General features: G+C 40.4%; 1 protein-coding gene across 4 annotated transcripts; it reads left to right on the forward strand.

Annotated features, from left to right (window-relative positions):
* Positions 1–33: 33 nt before the first annotated feature.
* Positions 34–17596, forward strand: lrrc9 (leucine rich repeat containing 9). Of its 4 annotated transcripts, XM_030443391.1 has the most exons (33): positions 34–167; positions 330–600; positions 789–1007; positions 1282–1422; positions 1600–1663; positions 1766–1836; positions 2495–2677; positions 3282–3437; positions 3567–3760; positions 3875–4006; positions 4092–4271; positions 4405–4522; positions 4852–4987; positions 5076–5216; positions 5305–5429; positions 5687–5872; positions 5954–6073; positions 6221–6412; positions 6500–6625; positions 6772–6912; positions 7033–7210; positions 7324–7544; positions 7634–7756; positions 8057–8187; positions 8295–8403; positions 8506–8639; positions 9108–9244; positions 9693–9910; positions 10728–10796; positions 11670–11795; positions 13617–13788; positions 13939–14095; positions 14510–17349. In XM_030443391.1, exons 2-33 carry the CDS (start codon positions 550–552, stop codon positions 14541–14543), a joined length of 4485 nt encoding a protein of 1494 aa, XP_030299251.1. In that variant the 5' UTR covers positions 34–167; positions 330–549; the 3' UTR covers positions 14544–17349. The 4 variants fall into 4 exon arrangements, with proteins under 4 accessions (XP_030299251.1, XP_030299253.1, XP_030299252.1 ...); XM_030443393.1 differs by having other exon boundaries at positions 155–600; positions 15831–17596; XM_030443392.1 differs by having other exon boundaries at positions 155–600; positions 4414–4522.
* The last annotated feature ends 66 nt before the right edge of the window (positions 17597–17662 follow it).

Consider the following 17662-nt stretch of genomic DNA (forward strand, 5'->3'; position numbering starts at 1 on the left):
CGCGAGGCTCAGGGTTGGCACTTTATTTGGGGCAGAGTCAAATGTGAAAGGCGTTTTTACGGTTCACAAATGAAGTCGTGTGTGTGACATTGACGGAGCGAATGACAGCAAAAATGAAGCTCAGCGAGGTGAAAGAGGCTGCAGTGACTCTACAAACAGAGAATTCGGTGAGATTTGACTTAGCAGGAGCATAATAAAGAAAGTGGAACTGCCGAGTCAATGATGCAAACTGAAGATGTTGACATAAAAAATAGCAGGAATTTTACCTACAGTATAGTGTACAGTAACGTGGCAATAAAATAAAGCAACAATTTTATTGTATGTGTCAGATTATCTTGCAGTGTGGCGCCCTCTTGTGGTGGCTCAACATACGAACACGGCCCCCTAACAACCAGACGCTTCTGCTTGGAGACAGCTAACAAAAGTTAGCATGAATGAGTGGCGACGTGAACGTGTTAGCTCACTAACCCCGGTTTTAAGTTAGCATACTTTTAATGTCTGCCATACCTACTGCCACGACTTTTTCTTCAGTCTCCCTATTATGGAACTATGAGTGAGAGACAGAAGCACCGTGGAGACGAGGAGCTGGTCAAAGAGCTAGTGAGTAAAATACTCACTAATTTGGTTTTAATAACAAATGGCATCTAGCTTATTAACCAGTAACAACTGAATTAATGAGCTGAAATATTATTATAGTAATGTTATTAATTAATATTTTAATTAACGTTATCGTTTTTAGGCCTATTTGAATATAAACCATTCTGTCACATGAATATTTCTCTCTACAGTGCATGGCCAATGGAGTGTCCTATGACAAAATTGCGCAAGTAGGAAGCAACATCACCTCCCTGGAGATGTTCTTCTCTGGTTTTCCTCGGATGGTCGGGCTTTCCTTCTTCCCAAGGCTGTGCCGGCTTACCATCGTGGGCCAGAACATAAAACACATTGAAGGGCTTGAGTGCTGTCCTCTGCTTCAGGAGCTGTGGGTAGTCGAGTGCCATCTGACAGTAAGTCTGTTATGTCGGTGAGATTTTTTTTTTTAATCAACACTGGCACTGTTAATAATATGCAACGTTTTGAATCAGTACAGTGGTTTGCATTGAGAGCGACTGCACTTAACAAAATGTCATCACTTTTTTTCACATTTTTCTCCTGTGTTGCTTCCAGTTGCAACAAATCTTCAGTGCATGGACCACAACCCATGGTTTTTACCAAAACAGTATCCTGTATAAGTGAAATGTCGAATATTTATGCATATAGTCTCATCTTCTGATTTCGCAGGAAATATCTGGACTACAGAATTGTCTGCAATTAGAGAAGCTCTACCTCTATGATAATCAAATCTGTGAAATAAAGAATTTAGAATTGCAGACCAGCCTAGAAGTCCTGTGGCTTAATGATAACTGCATAACTCAGATACAGGTGAGACTATATATTTTTTTATGAATCTATCTATCTGTCTATCTATGACTGTTGATTTGGCTCACCAAAAATACATTTTCACAAACATTTTTAACTAGTAAATGTGACTGTACATGTTTTGTCGAGGTAGCATGTTCAGGTGTCATAACGTGTTTGTGTGTGTGTGTGTTTCTGAAGGGCTTGAACACGCTTCAAAATCTCAAAGAACTAAACCTTGCTGACAACGATATTGAAAAGATTGGTGGGTTTTTAGAATGCTATGTATTTTCTCTGCCAAGTTTGATTGAGATTCAGTGAGATGTTTGAAAAAAAAAAAATGTAATTTTTTTTCACTACTTTTAAGGACATAGCCTTGATCCTAATGTGAGCCTTCAGAATCTTAATCTGTCCGGGAACAAGATAAATTCCTTTAAGGTAAGATTAAAAACAGAAATATGCTTTTCAAAGTTTTCACAGTTATTTTTGAATCTTATTAGAAATCCTTGGTCTGAAGAGAAGGCATGTATGATTTTTGTGAAATGTCGGGGTCTCAGCCAATTCAGATTTTTAATCAAGTCTACAAAGCACAAGACCTTCATTGAGTTCTTGGGCAGCATGATTTCAATGATATACATTTGTTATTGCATCTATGTGAAAAATGAAGAATAAAAGACTATGTAAGAGTTGTTTGATGTGTGAACTTGCATTAGTCAGTTATACATTCTAGACATGTGCTCCAGCTGACATGCAATCATGAGTGTTTAGTCATTGTCTTGTTCAAAGTCATTCTGACAACACAAAAACGTTTTGTGGCTCCAAATTTGATTGGATTATCACCCCAGATCATGTTTTTGCAATCCACCTTTGCCATTTTGCCATTTCATGTTTAAAAACTGTTTTGCAAAAGAAATTGCCTAACAAATAAAAAAAGACCTCAGACAGTTCTATCTTTTAGGCAGAGCAATGAAAAATGTGGACAGTGACACCTCTTTGAAAAAATATGCAAGGCCTTAATCTTGAGGAAATAGCTATGTTTTGTGACAAGACTTAGAATTACGAAAAACCCTATTAATAAAATATTCTGTTGTAACAGGAATTGACCCTGCTTGCCCGCCAACCCAACCTACAAGAACTAGCACTAAAGGACCCCACGTCTACCCCAAACCCAGTGTGTCTGCTGTGTAACTATGCCACACACGTGCTTTATCACGTGCCAGGCCTTCAGCGACTCGATACCTATGACGTCTCGAGCAAGCAAGTCAAGGACACAGCGGAGGTACTGAGAGTACCCCCCCTCTGTTACAATAATTGAGCTCACCTGACTCTTGAGAGAATAATTTTTTTTGTGTGTGTTGATTGCTAATGATTTGCTTGAACTGAACTTTTTTGTGTGTGGAAAACTATATCAGAAACAAATTATTTGTCAAAGTAGTGTTTTATATACGTCTTAAAAACATGTCTTAAAGTTCCTTCCAAAGATAGAGGCTCATAACTTGTTCAATGCTTCAGTTATGTTACAAGTCATGTGAATATATTATTTGTTTTACTTTTTATCATTATTATTTTGCTTCCTCAAAATCTTCATTTCCATATTATGTTGTGTAAATAATTTGTTAAATAGCAATCAGGAAGCCGTGTTCCATTTTGCATATTCGGAATAAAAAAAAAAAAAAATATTGAGTGAAATATCTAAATCCAAGACACAATTTCTTCATACATTTCTTTTATTAAAAATGTATGATGTCTTGTGCATCACATGCACATTTCACTTTGATTCAATTGGACCCATCTAACATCTCTGGAAAGCCTTTTTTAGTAACATAAATTCTGCAGGTTTTAATGCTTGTTTTTTTTTTTTTTTTTGCCTTTTTCTCTTTTAGTCCACAGTAATGAAGAAAATGATGTACTACAACATGCGTGTACGCACTGCTCAGAGGAACCTGGCAGAGGCCCGACTCAGACTGATGGAGAGAAAGAAAACTATGCTACAGCTACCCGAAGAATGCATAAGAACAATCACTCAAGCCACCAAGAATGTATGTACAAACCATGAACATTTATTTATTTATATACAATTATTTTGCAAGTTGTTTTATTGTCTCAATCTACCCATACTGTTATTATACAAAGTGAAGTGAGCTTTTTTCATTTGGATGCACACCTAGCTGGAACGGGAGCTGTCCAAGGTGCCAGCTGGTCGTAAGAAGTCTGCCTGCATGTCAGAGGTTGGATTCATCCACCTGGCTGAAGGAGACCCAACCACTGACATCGGTTGTGATCCTGCCTTGGAGCACAAAATCCTCAATAAGATCGAAGCACTGAAGGAGAGACTGGTGCTATGGACGAGGAGGCTGGATGAGTCAGTATATTTAAATAATTCACAGTTTTATATAATGTTACAGTGCTTTATACAATTTAGTCTCATACCATGTGTCCCAGTGGGAAAAAGGAGTGTTCTTTCTTCTATTTTCAGGATTGAAGCCTGGTATGAGCAGGAATCAGTCCAAGCCTCAAACATGATGGAATATACTGTCCAGTTTCTGCTGATGGAGCTAGAAAGTGTTGGAAATATTCGTTTGGAAGAGGGCTGCCCGACAGACCCTTGGTAATTTTAATCACAGTTACACTCATCCTGGAATTCTTAGTTGCAGAGGACAAAACTCACAGTTTATATGTTACATACCCAACAGGTTCACTTCCTGTTGCGACCTGTTGCTGGCCCGCTTCTCTCAGTCAGACTTTAAGGTTCACAACATCACTGGGATTAAGATCAATCGAGTCATCCGCATCCACAACAGTGCTTTGAGACTTCGCTTTGAGGACAAGCTCCACACCCTTCTAACCAGCGAAAAGTCTGCTACCTTTTCACGGTAAGTTAAACTACATTAGATTAAATAAAATGATATTAATCATGCTTTAAGTTCAACATCAAAATTGTCCCCATCGTATCTGTAACATGATCATCCTTTATTAGTCTGAATCTAATGTAGACCTTTCAAAAAGGAATTACAGGCGTTGGCTGGAGTACTTGTTCTACACAGCTGACCCTGAGAAAAATAATGAGAAGGAGGACATTTTGCGCATTGTAGAAGAAGGCTTCAAAGCAGCAGAACAATATAAGGTGTGTATACTGCTACAATTTTTGTTTTATAATTACACTACCACACAACATGACAGCGCATCACTGGGATTTTTCGACTGAACATTAAGAGACAGTTCACTACATACCTGTAAACATAATGTACTGAACAGCGTTTGCAAAAAATGTCTAAATATTATGTTTATTTCTTAAGAATAATTTTCAGAATAGTTGAATAAAGGAAAAGTTCTATCAGTGTCAAACACTGTGGACCTAGTTTTATGCTTTGCATCAGAACAGAATCTGCCATTTCTTATTTTCACATTAAATCCAAAACATTCTGACATTGACTATGTTGACTTTTGAACCAGGCCTTGGAAATAGAGGGTACTATACCTTTATCGAATAGCCTTAGTGTGACCGAACAGCCCAGAATTGAACAGACACTGCGCCAGGCCAGCCAAGACAATTCTGAGCACAGTGCGGATACAATCCCCTTCAGGCACGGTGAGTTACTTTTGCTCATGGCTTAACGTCCCGATAGCTGTCACCACTGGGTTTTTTTCCTCTTAATAGCAAAAGGTTTTTCCTGCAGGTAAGCTTATTGTTTCCAAAGTGTTCGTGGGCCACAGCAAGCCTATTCGAGAGGGAGATCAGGTAGACAGGAGCAGCTATCCCAGATTCTACTCTGTGCATCGCAATGTAGACACCAACAACAGAACTGCAGTGAGTGAAGGTATGTAATATGTCCCTTACGCATGAAAACAATTATTCTTTAGTCATTGTTTTGTCAATGTGATTGCCTTTCTGTGTTTTTCATTCAGAGAGACCTCGCTTCTCCAAAACACACACTGTCCCTGAGTGCGGTCCCAGACGAAGACAGTGGTTTGTGTTCGAACATGAGCTTGTCCTGCCTGAGTACATCATATATTTTGAATACATCACCGGGGTAAGTATGTGTTTTTTTCTTACTGTCTTTCCCATTGGTATGTCTTTAAGATGTAATTTGAGCAAAAATTACAGTAGTGCTGGTAGTGAGCTCTGACCCATTCAAAACTCAGAAGCGTGAGTCTGAACCAATACTCACAGATGATAAAATATTATTCAGATTTTTATGTCTCCGCTCCAGCTGCGACCACTACCACAAGACAATAATTTTGTGTAGAGGCAATTCACATGCTTAAACCTTTTGATATGTTGTTATAGGATGAAGAACAACCTGCATTGCTGGGCCACAGTCCAGGCAGACATGATATCTCTTCCAATGATATTATCCTTGACAAGGAAGCCCTCAACATGGAACCTGTGCTGAAACCACAGCCCACATTGTTGAGTTTGGATGATAAAATTCTTCTTAATGTGGCCAGAGCCAATGTCCTCAGTCAGATCACTGTAAGTACTCAATGGTCAGCTTCATTTGCACTTCATTTCATGTGCTCACAATGAATTATCTTCGTCATATCAAATTTCCAGGTGTTGAACCTTCATGGCAACAGTCTGAGCAAAATAAAGGAGATTTCCCGCCTCACAGCTCTGCGGCATCTTACCATCAGCTTCAATGAGTTCACATGCCTGGATGACATTTCTCACATGGTAAAAATGAAAAAAGAATATATCCTCATTGAACTAAAACTAAGTAGTTTGTCAAAGTAATACTAAAGCAGCATTTTAAGAGTAACTTTCCTCTGTAATATTTAATGCAATTTGATAGAGATACTATTTATGTCATTTGAATCACAGCCCAACCTTGAGTTTTTAGATGCTAGCTTTAACAACATAGTGACCCTGGAAGGGCTGAGGGCCTTGGGACAGCTCAAACAGCTTGATGTGCGCTGGAACAAGTTGACCAGGGCCAGAGAGGATACGGCTGTGCTGAGAAAACACACACCTGCTCTGCTGAAGCTTGACACCCGATACAACCCCTGGAACAGAGTATGTGATGCAAACAATAAAACCAAATAAAACACGTTGTGTAAAGCACATTTATGAGGCATACAGTCAAGCCTTTTCATTTTTCAGCCCAAAGCAGTCAGAATAACCATACTGGGCCGTCTCACGACTCTCACACACCTGGACGATAAGATGGTTGCAGAGGAGGAGGCTGCTGAGGCTGTTCAGGTGGCTGCTGGATGCAAAATTAACAAGGTTAAGGTCTTACATATACAGATAATTGATTTATTGCATAAAAATAAGTAGGAACATGCTCCAATGAAGGATGCAGCTGAAGGATCTACCTGTATATTTCAGGATGCTTTGTAATTCAATCAGACCTGTTGACACTCTGCTCGCAGGCATCTCTTCTGGCTCACTCACGGACCAACAGTGAGCGTCCCCGCAGTCTCAGTCAGCTGTCAACAGCTCAGCTCCTGTGTCTTCTCAGTCCTGCATCCTGGGGCCTCAGTCAAGAACTGGATATATACTGGACTGCAAAGGTGAGCAATGAATTATTTCTAAAGATGCGCTTGTAAGGTTTAGGTAAACTGCTGCAGCAGTTGTAATTTAAAATGTAAAAGGTTTAAAACCTTTTATGCTTTTGTTGAACATTTGACCAGATCACCACCCTGAATTTGGACAGCCAGAGGATTCCTAAATTGATCAATCTGAATAAGCTGGTCAACCTACGTTGGGCCTCCTTTAATGATAATGACATTTCTAAAGTGGAGGGTCTTGACAGCTGCTCCAAGCTGGAGGAGCTTTCCCTCAACAACAACAACATCAGTACACTCAGTGGTCAGTCACACACTTTACAATGAAGCTGTAAAACTAAAGCATTAAAATCCATCACAACCATCATTATTTCTGTCTCTGTTCTGTTTCTTGCCTTGCCTGCTCTGTGTCTTCAGGCCTGCCAAAACTCCACTGCCTGAATAAACTGAGCGTAGATGGCAATAAGCTGTCCAGTCTTGATGCTTCAGTCCTAGATCAGCTACCCAACCTGTCCTTCCTGTCTGTGGAGAACAACTGTATCAGTTCCCTGCATGGCATCCACAGAGTTCGCTCCCTCCTTGAGCTGTACATTGGCAACAACCAAATTTCCACGTCACAAGACATCTACTATCTGAAGGCAAGTGGGAGAGAAATAACAAAAGGTTTACGATTTTCCCATCATGTTCATTGGATTGTCTAAGCGCATATGCTCTTTCTTCTTGTTAGGGATTGACAAATCTCATAATTCTGGACCTTTATGGGAATCCTTTATTGGAGAAACTGGAAAACTATCGGATTTATGTTGTTTTCCATCTTCCCTCTCTAAAAGCTCTGGATGGAATTGCAGTGGTATGTACGGACACCAGCAACCAGCCTGTGTTTACTTTTTGATATGATCTGAGTATTTGCTGGTACAATTTATAGACCAAATAACCAAGAAAATAACCAACAGATTGATAGATGATGAAAATAATCATTAGTTGCAGCCATAGTTAAATACTTATTTAATAAAAACCTCATAAAATGGAATCTATACATGCATTGGTGATATCAGTGCAATATCCGATTAGTGAATTACAGCAGTATCGTCATTTGATACCGACTTTGGATCTGATCAGTCCCAGCTCCAATTTTCTGTTGTTTCTCCAGGAGGTAACTGAGTTTAAAAGTGCAAAGAACATGTATGGAGGAAGACTAACCAGCGACATGGTAACAGAGAAGCTGGGCCACTCAAACTACACAGACATCACCTACCTCGCCCTGCAGTCCTGCTCCATTAGGTAATGGCCTGGCTGTGGAGACAGATAAAAACAGCACATGTCCAAAAATGAGCATGATTACAGTGATAAACTGTGCTGAATAATCTGGCAAGTTTTTGTCTCGACAGGACGGTTGACCTGTGTCCGGCAGACCTTTTCTGTAACCTGCTTAGTGTCAACTTAGACCACAACAACCTCACCTCTTTCTCCGGCATCATCTACCTGCCCAAGATCAAAGTACAAATCACACAAAAACAACAGGCTGGCTTCAACCATCCCTGAACTGTAGACAAATCAATTATTTCCAAATTATTTATTTTTTGTTCACTCTTGTTACAGGCTCTGTGTCTAAACTACAACCACATTGAGTCCATCCTGCCCAGACAGAAGAATCATCTGACAAACAGACAGATACTGTACAGCAAAGTTCAGTCTAGTGGTTATGGCCAACAGGGCCCACCCAAAGGCAAAGGGTAACTTCTGTTTGTAATTCATGTATTTCTTTACAACCTGAATGTGTAGACCGTAACCATTAGGGGGCAGCACCGACCAGCCCATGTATGAGCTTTCTCTTGACAGTTACATCATTTCATTCATTTTTTCACAGTCCTCGCCATTTAACCCTAATAAAATCCATATGTAAACACAGTTTAAAGATAATGTTGTTTCACATAAAATAAGTAAATATTTATTCTCTCTCTGTCCCTAAGATAAAGTGAAGACTGACATCTTAGTTTATATATTTTAAGTTTCTACATTGTCAGTATATCATGGGATCGCCAAGTGATCATCAAACCACATTTTCCTTTTATGGACGGGCATGCTTTTGTTTGACTGTCACCTGCAATGGGTGACCAGTTAAATGAGGCAGCGGGATATAGGAAAGAGATGTTCATTTAACCACAGAGGTTGCAAACTGTCATTCTGCGCCTGTGTTTAAGGGAAACTGGGCCCACTTGCAGTCTGGAGCCACTGATGGGCAGCCTGGAGGTGCTGTATTTGAGTCACAATGGAATCTCCAATATGGCCAATCTGCAGCTCAGCAGGCTCACCAATCTTAAAGCGCTCTTTCTTCAAGGTACGTATGGTTTGGCGTAGCTACCGTCTCTCACAAAGCCTGGTAAAAGTGCAGTGTATAGAGCCTGAGAAAAGGCAAGCACTGAGAGCAAAGTCTCCCATAGACCTCAGGCCAGGTGGGAGAAAAGAGCGACTGACTTTCTTTTCAACAGCTTTTGATGGCTTTTGATTGAGCTTTGCTTTGTCAGGGTGATTTGGCCCACAAAGCAAACCTTACTTGTGCTTTCTTCCTTTTTTGCTTAGAAACCTTTCAAAGCTGTCTCTGTAATTTCAGTGCTTTTTACACCTGGGGCAAACAAAAAATTCCCCACAAATGCTTATATTGCCTTAAAACACTGCCTTTTATTTTGTTTAGGTTGTGCAATTCACCCTGTTATTTTATCTATAGAAATATTACATTATTGTTTCAGATATCTCTCTATTGTTTTGATAAGCTCTTCTCTCCCTAGGTAATGAGATCAGCCATGTGGAAGGACTGGAGGGGCTTCAAAAGCTCAGAGAGCTTGTGTTAGACAGGAACCGGATCAAAGCTCTGGCCAATAATTCCTTCGTAGGCCAGAACCTCCTGCTAGAACTGCACCTAGCAGAGAACCGGATCCGGGAGCTCAACCATCTAGATCCTTTGACTGAGCTCCGCAAGCTCTTTCTTGGCAAGAACAAGCTGCAGGTATTCTTTTCCAGCAACAGCTGCCTCCTCAAAGCTGGATGTTTTAATGAAACTGCCTAAAACACTCACACCACAGTGATTTCCTGAAGTGACCACCAAGGTCATAGTAAGCTTTTGTGCAGTTTTTTGATTTTACTGATTGGTTCATATGCTGAATGTGTCAGATGTTTAAGAATGTATTTCATTCAGCGTACAGCCATATGACTTTTTCCTGCATTTGAAAAGTAAGACATTAAGTATAGTAATCATGAGTCACTGCCACCCCGCTGCAGCATGCGAGGGGTAGCATTAGGGAGAATCAAGTTTGATTGAAGGTCATGGTCGTGTGTTTGAAGAAAGAGGTGAACAATCAGGACAACGTGTAATCAGCTTCTCAATCTGCATCTCCTTCTCACCCCGGGCGAGTGATTTGCACTTTTGTTGCCAGTTCCTGCCTCTCTTCACACCCTTAATGTTTTCATGCATTCAATTAAGACGCCAAATACAGCAATCATCCTAGCGCACCAGTTCTCACAGTGGGGGCGTCTTTGAATCACAGCCAAGTGCAGCCATAAACCTGGGAATGACAGAAAACACCCCCACGCCCTGTGGCATGCCCAAACTCTCTCATGAGATTAATGAGAGCTCACACATGTAATCTCTCTCATCAGCTGCTTCCATCCTCCCTACACCTAAATTATGAAAGTTTAGCCCTGTTGCATATGTCTCCATTATCAACCCACAGCAGGTCTTCAACCAGTGTGAAAGAAAAGTTAAATGAATGGTCAGTATTGTCATAAAGATAATATTTGTTTTTGTTATTGTGCGATTTTTGTAGGACATCACAGAGCTTGACAAACTAGAAGTCCTTCCTTCACTGACGGAGCTCTCCATCGTTGGCAATCCTGTGAGTATTACAAGTGTTTGTGCATTAAATACTATTAAGTGATGTGAGCTGGGATAAATATTATCCAGGTTTGTTTTGCTGTTATGAGCTTTGATTTGAATCTACTAGCCGTCAGTCACTTTACACTTTGAACTCTGTCACTTGCAAACAAATGATCAAAAAGCATGCTCACAGGCTCAATTTCTCACTTGCACAATCCGAATCACTATCCCAGTGTAACTCTATGGTTCCAAATTAAGCGATTACATGTTGGGCCATCTGCTGTGCCTCAAACTGGCTGGCATCAGAGACAAATCCGTTGACCAAATGGCAGGACGCTATTGGCCCCGTTACATCACCCATCTGGAGCTCATGGATCAGGCCTGAACAGAGCCTGCAGCCCAGGGCCTCCTTGTTGTCCACAGGGCCATGCTCAGCTGTGGTAGCCTCTTCAATGCTTGACCCCATCCCCCTTCTTTTCCCATTGGAGGGTTTAATCCTGCCACGGGGTAGAGGCGAACAGCCACCCCAGAGACAATACCTCCTGCTGTTGACAGCATGAGATTGCTACCTCACCCATGTTCCCTCGCCAAAGTCTCGCTTCTCTACTCCATCGGACATACATTGGCATGCCCGCGCAACTTTATCACAGCAGCAGTGTCCTAGAGACACAGGAACATCAAGTTCTCTGACTGGACAGGCTGAATTTGTAGGGCCAGAGGGTGCCCTCAGCTGGGCTAACTGCTGCTGTCAGCTAGGTCACTGGATTAGCTGTTGGGAACATAATAACTACATTGGGACCCACATAGCATCATATTTATCCCAGATGTCACGAGGCAAGCTTCAGTGAAGCATTATTACCGGGCTTTTTATGTTGCTTTTTTTTTCTTTCAGGTGGCCAAAAATTCTCACTACAGACCAGCATTGGTGCTCTGTCTGTCACAGCTGCAAGTGCTGGATGGAGTGATGGTTACCCTTGAGGAAAGGACCAGAGCTGAACTCCATAGTATTGATCAACCAGTAAGAACTGCACACAACATGCATACTCAGACACACACATCACACACATATATACATGTACATACAGGGTCGTAGCTTACTGAGGCGGACATAGAGGTCATGTCCCGCATATTTATACCCACCAGCAACCCCCCTTATTTTTAATCCTTTCTCCGGTCATTTTTCCTATTAATCTACTGTTTTTAAGTGATACAAAATAAGTGGACGTTTCTCAGTTTTTGTGTGGAATATGTGTCATTGTACCTGGCAACCCAATCCAGAGGCAGAGGTAGACCCTGCCTGATGTGTCATCCGCTACGCTTGGTTTGCCACTGAAATGAATGAAATAAGTCCAGAGAAGAAACACGCCTGCAAATTTCACTCCACTTAGTACGAGACCTTCCCCTTTCTAACTGGCAGCCACTTCGCCAAACACTATTCTGTTTGTAAGCTATGTCAGGACAACTTTGCCGTAAAGCACAAGGGGAAAACAACATTACCAAACACTATGCAAACAACACAAACAGCTGTGGAGACAATTTCAGTCTGATTAGAAGTAATTTTACTTTCATATCCTTTTATTTATTCTACGTGATATGTGTTGTATGGTTATACGGGCGTGGTAACTCTTAGGGTAGGCCATTTACAGATACAACAGGAAATCTGCCTTTTTTTCACAACCTAATCTTGGCAGGTATGGTATATTTATTCCCAACTTTGGTGGGAAAATGTAATAATAATAAAAGCGTACATATGGTCCGCATTTTACAAGATGATTCTTATATTTGGCACAATAGTGTTTAAATTTGACTACTTTAAAGACAAAAAAAAAAGATTAATGCTCAAGCATTTATCCTCAATGATTTTATTTCTTGCAGTGTTGAGAGGGAACACAATATAGACCTTTAGGGTGTTTGGGGACAGAGTATTTCTTTAAACTCCTGGCTACATATTGAAAATAATGACATTTTACTTATGCTTTAACAAGTTTGTAGGATGAGGAATACGGTTAGTTCACAGGAAAGGAATGTTATATTCTCACACTGTCTTACGCTATTTCCTCCTTTGTATTCTGTCTGAAACTGACTGAAAATGAACTCAAACCTTATTTGTGTAAAAAGCTCAGGACGGGTCTATCATGTAAGACGTAGTCCTACTGGAAGAAACAAAATGACAACCACACTACACCAACATAAAGAGTAAATCCGGGATCAAACTCCTTCTGATTTTATGTTCATGTAATGAGAGAGCAGGGCAGTAATTCTCCCGCAGTTCTGAATTAAAAGCAGCCTAAGCCTACTGGCATCATCCTGCTGATTAGATGAAATGTGCCCGGCCGATAATGCACCAGTGGATTTACCCCCTATTAGCCAGGTCAACACGACCCCCTCTGCTTGTTAATCGTAGATGTGGAAATGACAGAGCAGAGATCCTGGGTTCTCTCATTAAAAACACAAACAGACCTCCCCCTATTGACTCTCATCACCGCCATCTCAGTTGTCACTCTCAGTTTATGCCTGCGACCACTGCTGTTTGAATCAGAATGTTATTGATGATTAGTAATTACCCTTCCCCTACATAAAATGCTCATATATGCAGAACAACAAGCTATTTAATCACCAATCCTCTGCCAAGCATTTGAGTGGAGCAGACACACAGCAGTAGATATAGGAAGATGGAGAAAAAAGAAACAGTTAGAATGTATACAGTGATGCCAAGACATTGAGGAGGCCCTGAGGAAATCATTTTTACACATTATCTGAATATTTGCTCCTAATGTATTCCTGTCCTGGAGTATTACATCTTCATCTTCATGCTTGCTATTTGATATTTCCCTTAAAGCCATGCTCCCACTGCCCTGGTACAACTGAAATAAACCTACCTGGCCTGCTACCCCTCATGCCCCGACACACCCCAATAAGAGGAATAAGTACAGGACTGCAGGACCTCATGCACGGCCATGATGTCCTGACAAGTAACATGGACGAGGCCAAATCCCATTACACTGACAAAAGTAAGTTATTCATCTTGAAAACAAACAGTCTGTTGTTCAATACTAATACGGGAATAAGGATTTAAAGTTTGAGTATAAGGATATAATTAAAAAACTGTGTGTGTGTGTGTGTATATCTAACCCACACCTTTGTATTAATTACCAATTCAGACAAGAAGCACAGGCACAGTAATGGTGCTCGAAGTGGCCAAACTGGCATCCCCTTTGGACACATTCGAAGGACAGGAAACAACTCGACAACCACAGGCCTTCTTCCTGACGGGAACAAAGTTATCATCACGTTTCCCATCCAGGAGCAAGACAGCAGGTTGGTTGATATAGAATTCAAGACATATATAATTATGCTTCTCTAAAATGTGAGAGATCTATTTACTGTTTTTTCAAAATTGTTTAATCACGTTGTCTGAAACTATAGCTCATTTTTTGGGAATTAAGTAACCATTTTTTAAAAACTTGATCAAAGTCTCTGGAAAAAGGAAACACTGCACTCAAAAACATGTTCTCTCCTCTCAAAACCTATTCTTTCCATCAAAAAAATGAATAATTTAAAACGTGAAGAACTGCCATTAAAATACTCTTTATTAACTGCATGTTTTAGCTTCATGAGCCAATGTTACATTTCCAAATGTATAAAATTGTTTAAAAAATTGTGCCCTTTTTTCTTTTTTTCCAACGGTGAAAGATAATACTTGCCGGCTTTTTTATCCTTGTTATATTCCAGATTTCCAAATGGTGGCAAACCTCCACCCACGTAGCAGCCAGAAGAGGCGAAGCATGCACTGATACTAGTCAGTCAGCGATCAATCCATAGATGAACGTATAGGACAGCCATGACAGTGGTTTGGTCTTACATCAAATTGTTTAAGGACATAACTTAATGAAGGGGTTCTCTCTCTCTTTGTAAGTGTGCCTTAATGTACATAGGTATTGCCTACGTTTGTACATTCAATGAGGAAAAAGTCAGAACACGGGACAATTCAAGTGCCTCTGCTTTTATTATCCGGTGATGAATAAAGAAATAAAACATCAAATATCAAAATATCACCCTTGCAGCTTTTTGAAAATAGTTTAAACTAAAACATGATCAGGGTTAATGAAAATAAGGCTAGCTGAAGGTTTATTGCAGTGCATCCCTTTCAAATGCATGTATAATGATTGTGACCCTATTTCCCACCCACATATGTGGATCACTAACTGTGGTAATCTGAGGATGAGAGGTTTTGGTGTCATTGCTACTGCTATCCCATCCTTGGCCCAAAACATGTAAAAAAAAAAACACCCACAGATGTAAGGGCGTGTGAGGGTGGCACGCTGCATCCATTGGGTCAAACGCATCCCCAACAAGTGGATAATCCAGCTTTAGCACACCTCTCTGTGGACAATAATCTGCAGTCACACAGATAAAGATGTAATCTTGAACAGGGTCCAAATGGATTTTTGGAGATTGTCATTTTCATCATGTTAGCCTCTTTTCGATAAAGCCCACCGCAGTTTTGCAAATCTCGTGTGTGTTGTAACCAGATATTAATGATGTTAGTCCTGCTGAACATGAGATCATAATCCTGCTGGTCTTCCTGTCAGTTTAGTGTTGTTATCTAGTAGTCCTGTAATTAACAAAAACACCAGTCTGAGCCTTAAATGTGGAGGATACAGCCTATAATATGCAACCCTCTTCATTCGGGGACTGATAATTGTGATGAAAGCCCCCATTAAATAGGATGTTTATTCCAATCCATCAACATTGGCATAAGTGTGATAAAATCAGGGAAAGAAATCAATTTTTTTAATTATTTTTTTATTTCTTTATTTATATGCACAATGATTAAAAAAAAAACAGAATCATACTTCATAATACAAAGGCAAATATTTGTGCATGAGAGGAAAAGAAGCCCAAAGGGCTTATATAAAATCCTCCCCCTTAATACAAAATCACTAAAAGAGATTAACTAATTATTCTCTGCAACAACTTCTCACAAAGTCAAATGTTTTCTATTGACTTGAGATTCTGACTTTTTCCTAATATGTACTCTTTCTCTCCTCAGATCTACCAATTTGAATCAGTGATGTTCATGTGACCACTAGGTGTCCTTAGAGATCCATTAGGTCCCCTTGCTGCTAATCAGTCGTCAATGAATATACCACCTGCCTTGTAGGTAATAATTTATCAGCTGAACGTGGCTATGTGTGTATGATTCAGTGTTGTGTGGCCTTTGCCTTACATGCGAGGTAGCAGCCAGCTCTAGGCAGAAAAAGTGAAAAGCTCTCCCCAAACAAGCTCCTCTAATGCATGTACTTAACTTCACTTAATTTGTGTTAATTCCCAGCATTAAGCGGGGCTAATGACTGTGCAAGTGAGTGCACTGTCATTACCTTTCTCTGCCCAACATCAAATGGCATCTGATGGACTCACATTAAAAAAAAAACCCTCTAATGCACAGATTTGGGGGCTCAGTGAGAGCTCTCTAATGCATTAGGTATTGCAAAGGATAATTACACATTTTTTTATTTGTGTACAGCATGTGCAGTATGGATATGTTAGATGTACAACTGCTTTTAGTGCAGTTGTATATCTGTATGTGGCGCTAGCTTATGTTGAGCATGCCACAGTATGTTTCTTTTTTTTTGCATATCTGTCAGTATTTTTAACATTAAAATGACATTACCATAAAGACTGTGAATAATTCATCAGTTCTGAGTGAACCCAGATGCACTGCTCTCACCGTCTCTCTCCCCTGCCTCTCTTCGCTCCTCCATGTGAGTAGACCACATGGTTCATAGCTGGTTTAATGGGATGGAATGTGACAGGTTATGTTTTCATCTGCCTGATATGGAGCCCCGCTTGGGCGGGAGGGGAAGAGAGGGTGGAGGAGGGACGGAGAGGGTGGTGGAGAGGGGCGAAGTGAGCGAGTTGGTCTCCATAGTTGTAGTCTGGATTCATAATTAGACATGTTTGAGCTTGTTGTGAATCAGTTATAGATGATGCTCTCTCCCCCATCCCCACCAACACACACACACATAGAAAAACACATGCTCTGTATGGGGCCATTACTGCTGGTCCACTAACTCCCTATATTTGCTGTGTCTGTCCATTCATAGCGCCATTAGTCCAAGACTCTGTGAATAATTGCTGAATGGACCATGGTTTTGCTGCTATCTACTGTGGTTCTCGTGTTGGTAGATGTTGTGGGTGAAGCGAGACAGATGAGAATACTGATCGATGTTTGATGAAGAAGATAACGCTGCATCTTGTGCGATGCTTATCGAAACTTTACGTGCAATATGTGTAATGGTCAAACCACATTATACTCCACATGCAATACACACTTACTAGCTTGTATTAACTTTAGAAGTGTTTCGGGAGAGGTTACAATTACACCAACATCATCACTTGACTTGGGATTGCTGTTGTAAAAATGGAAATGTTCTCGCCACATTCAGCAGCTGATGGCAAACAAGTGCAGGTCATCATCAAAATATAAATTATTTTGTTTTTAAAAGGTGCATATTATGTCCCGTGTTCATTTTTCATCCCCCACAAATACAATCTCTTTTCAAAAACAATCTCGCCATATTGCCTCTCTTGAAATCTGTCAATGAGTTATTGTTGTTGCTTGTCATTTTCCTGTAATTTGTTTCCTGTGCGGCTCCCTAGAATAAAAAACAAAATGAGAAAGTGAATGGGGGGAAAACGAAGATAAAAAGAATGTAGTGAGAGTGACAATTAGGAGGAAAAGGAAAATGCTTTTATTTTGTGTAAACATTTTGGATGAGACGCCTCGCAATAGCATTAAATCTTAACTGCTATTCATTTCTGGACTTATTGAACGTGTGTGTCATTTATCACATTGTTGCAGTCACACAAAGCAGGCTATGT

This window comes from Sparus aurata, chromosome 16 (assembly GCF_900880675.1).
Source record: "Sparus aurata chromosome 16, fSpaAur1.1, whole genome shotgun sequence".
NCBI classification, from domain to species: Eukaryota; Metazoa; Chordata; class Actinopteri; order Spariformes; family Sparidae; genus Sparus; species Sparus aurata.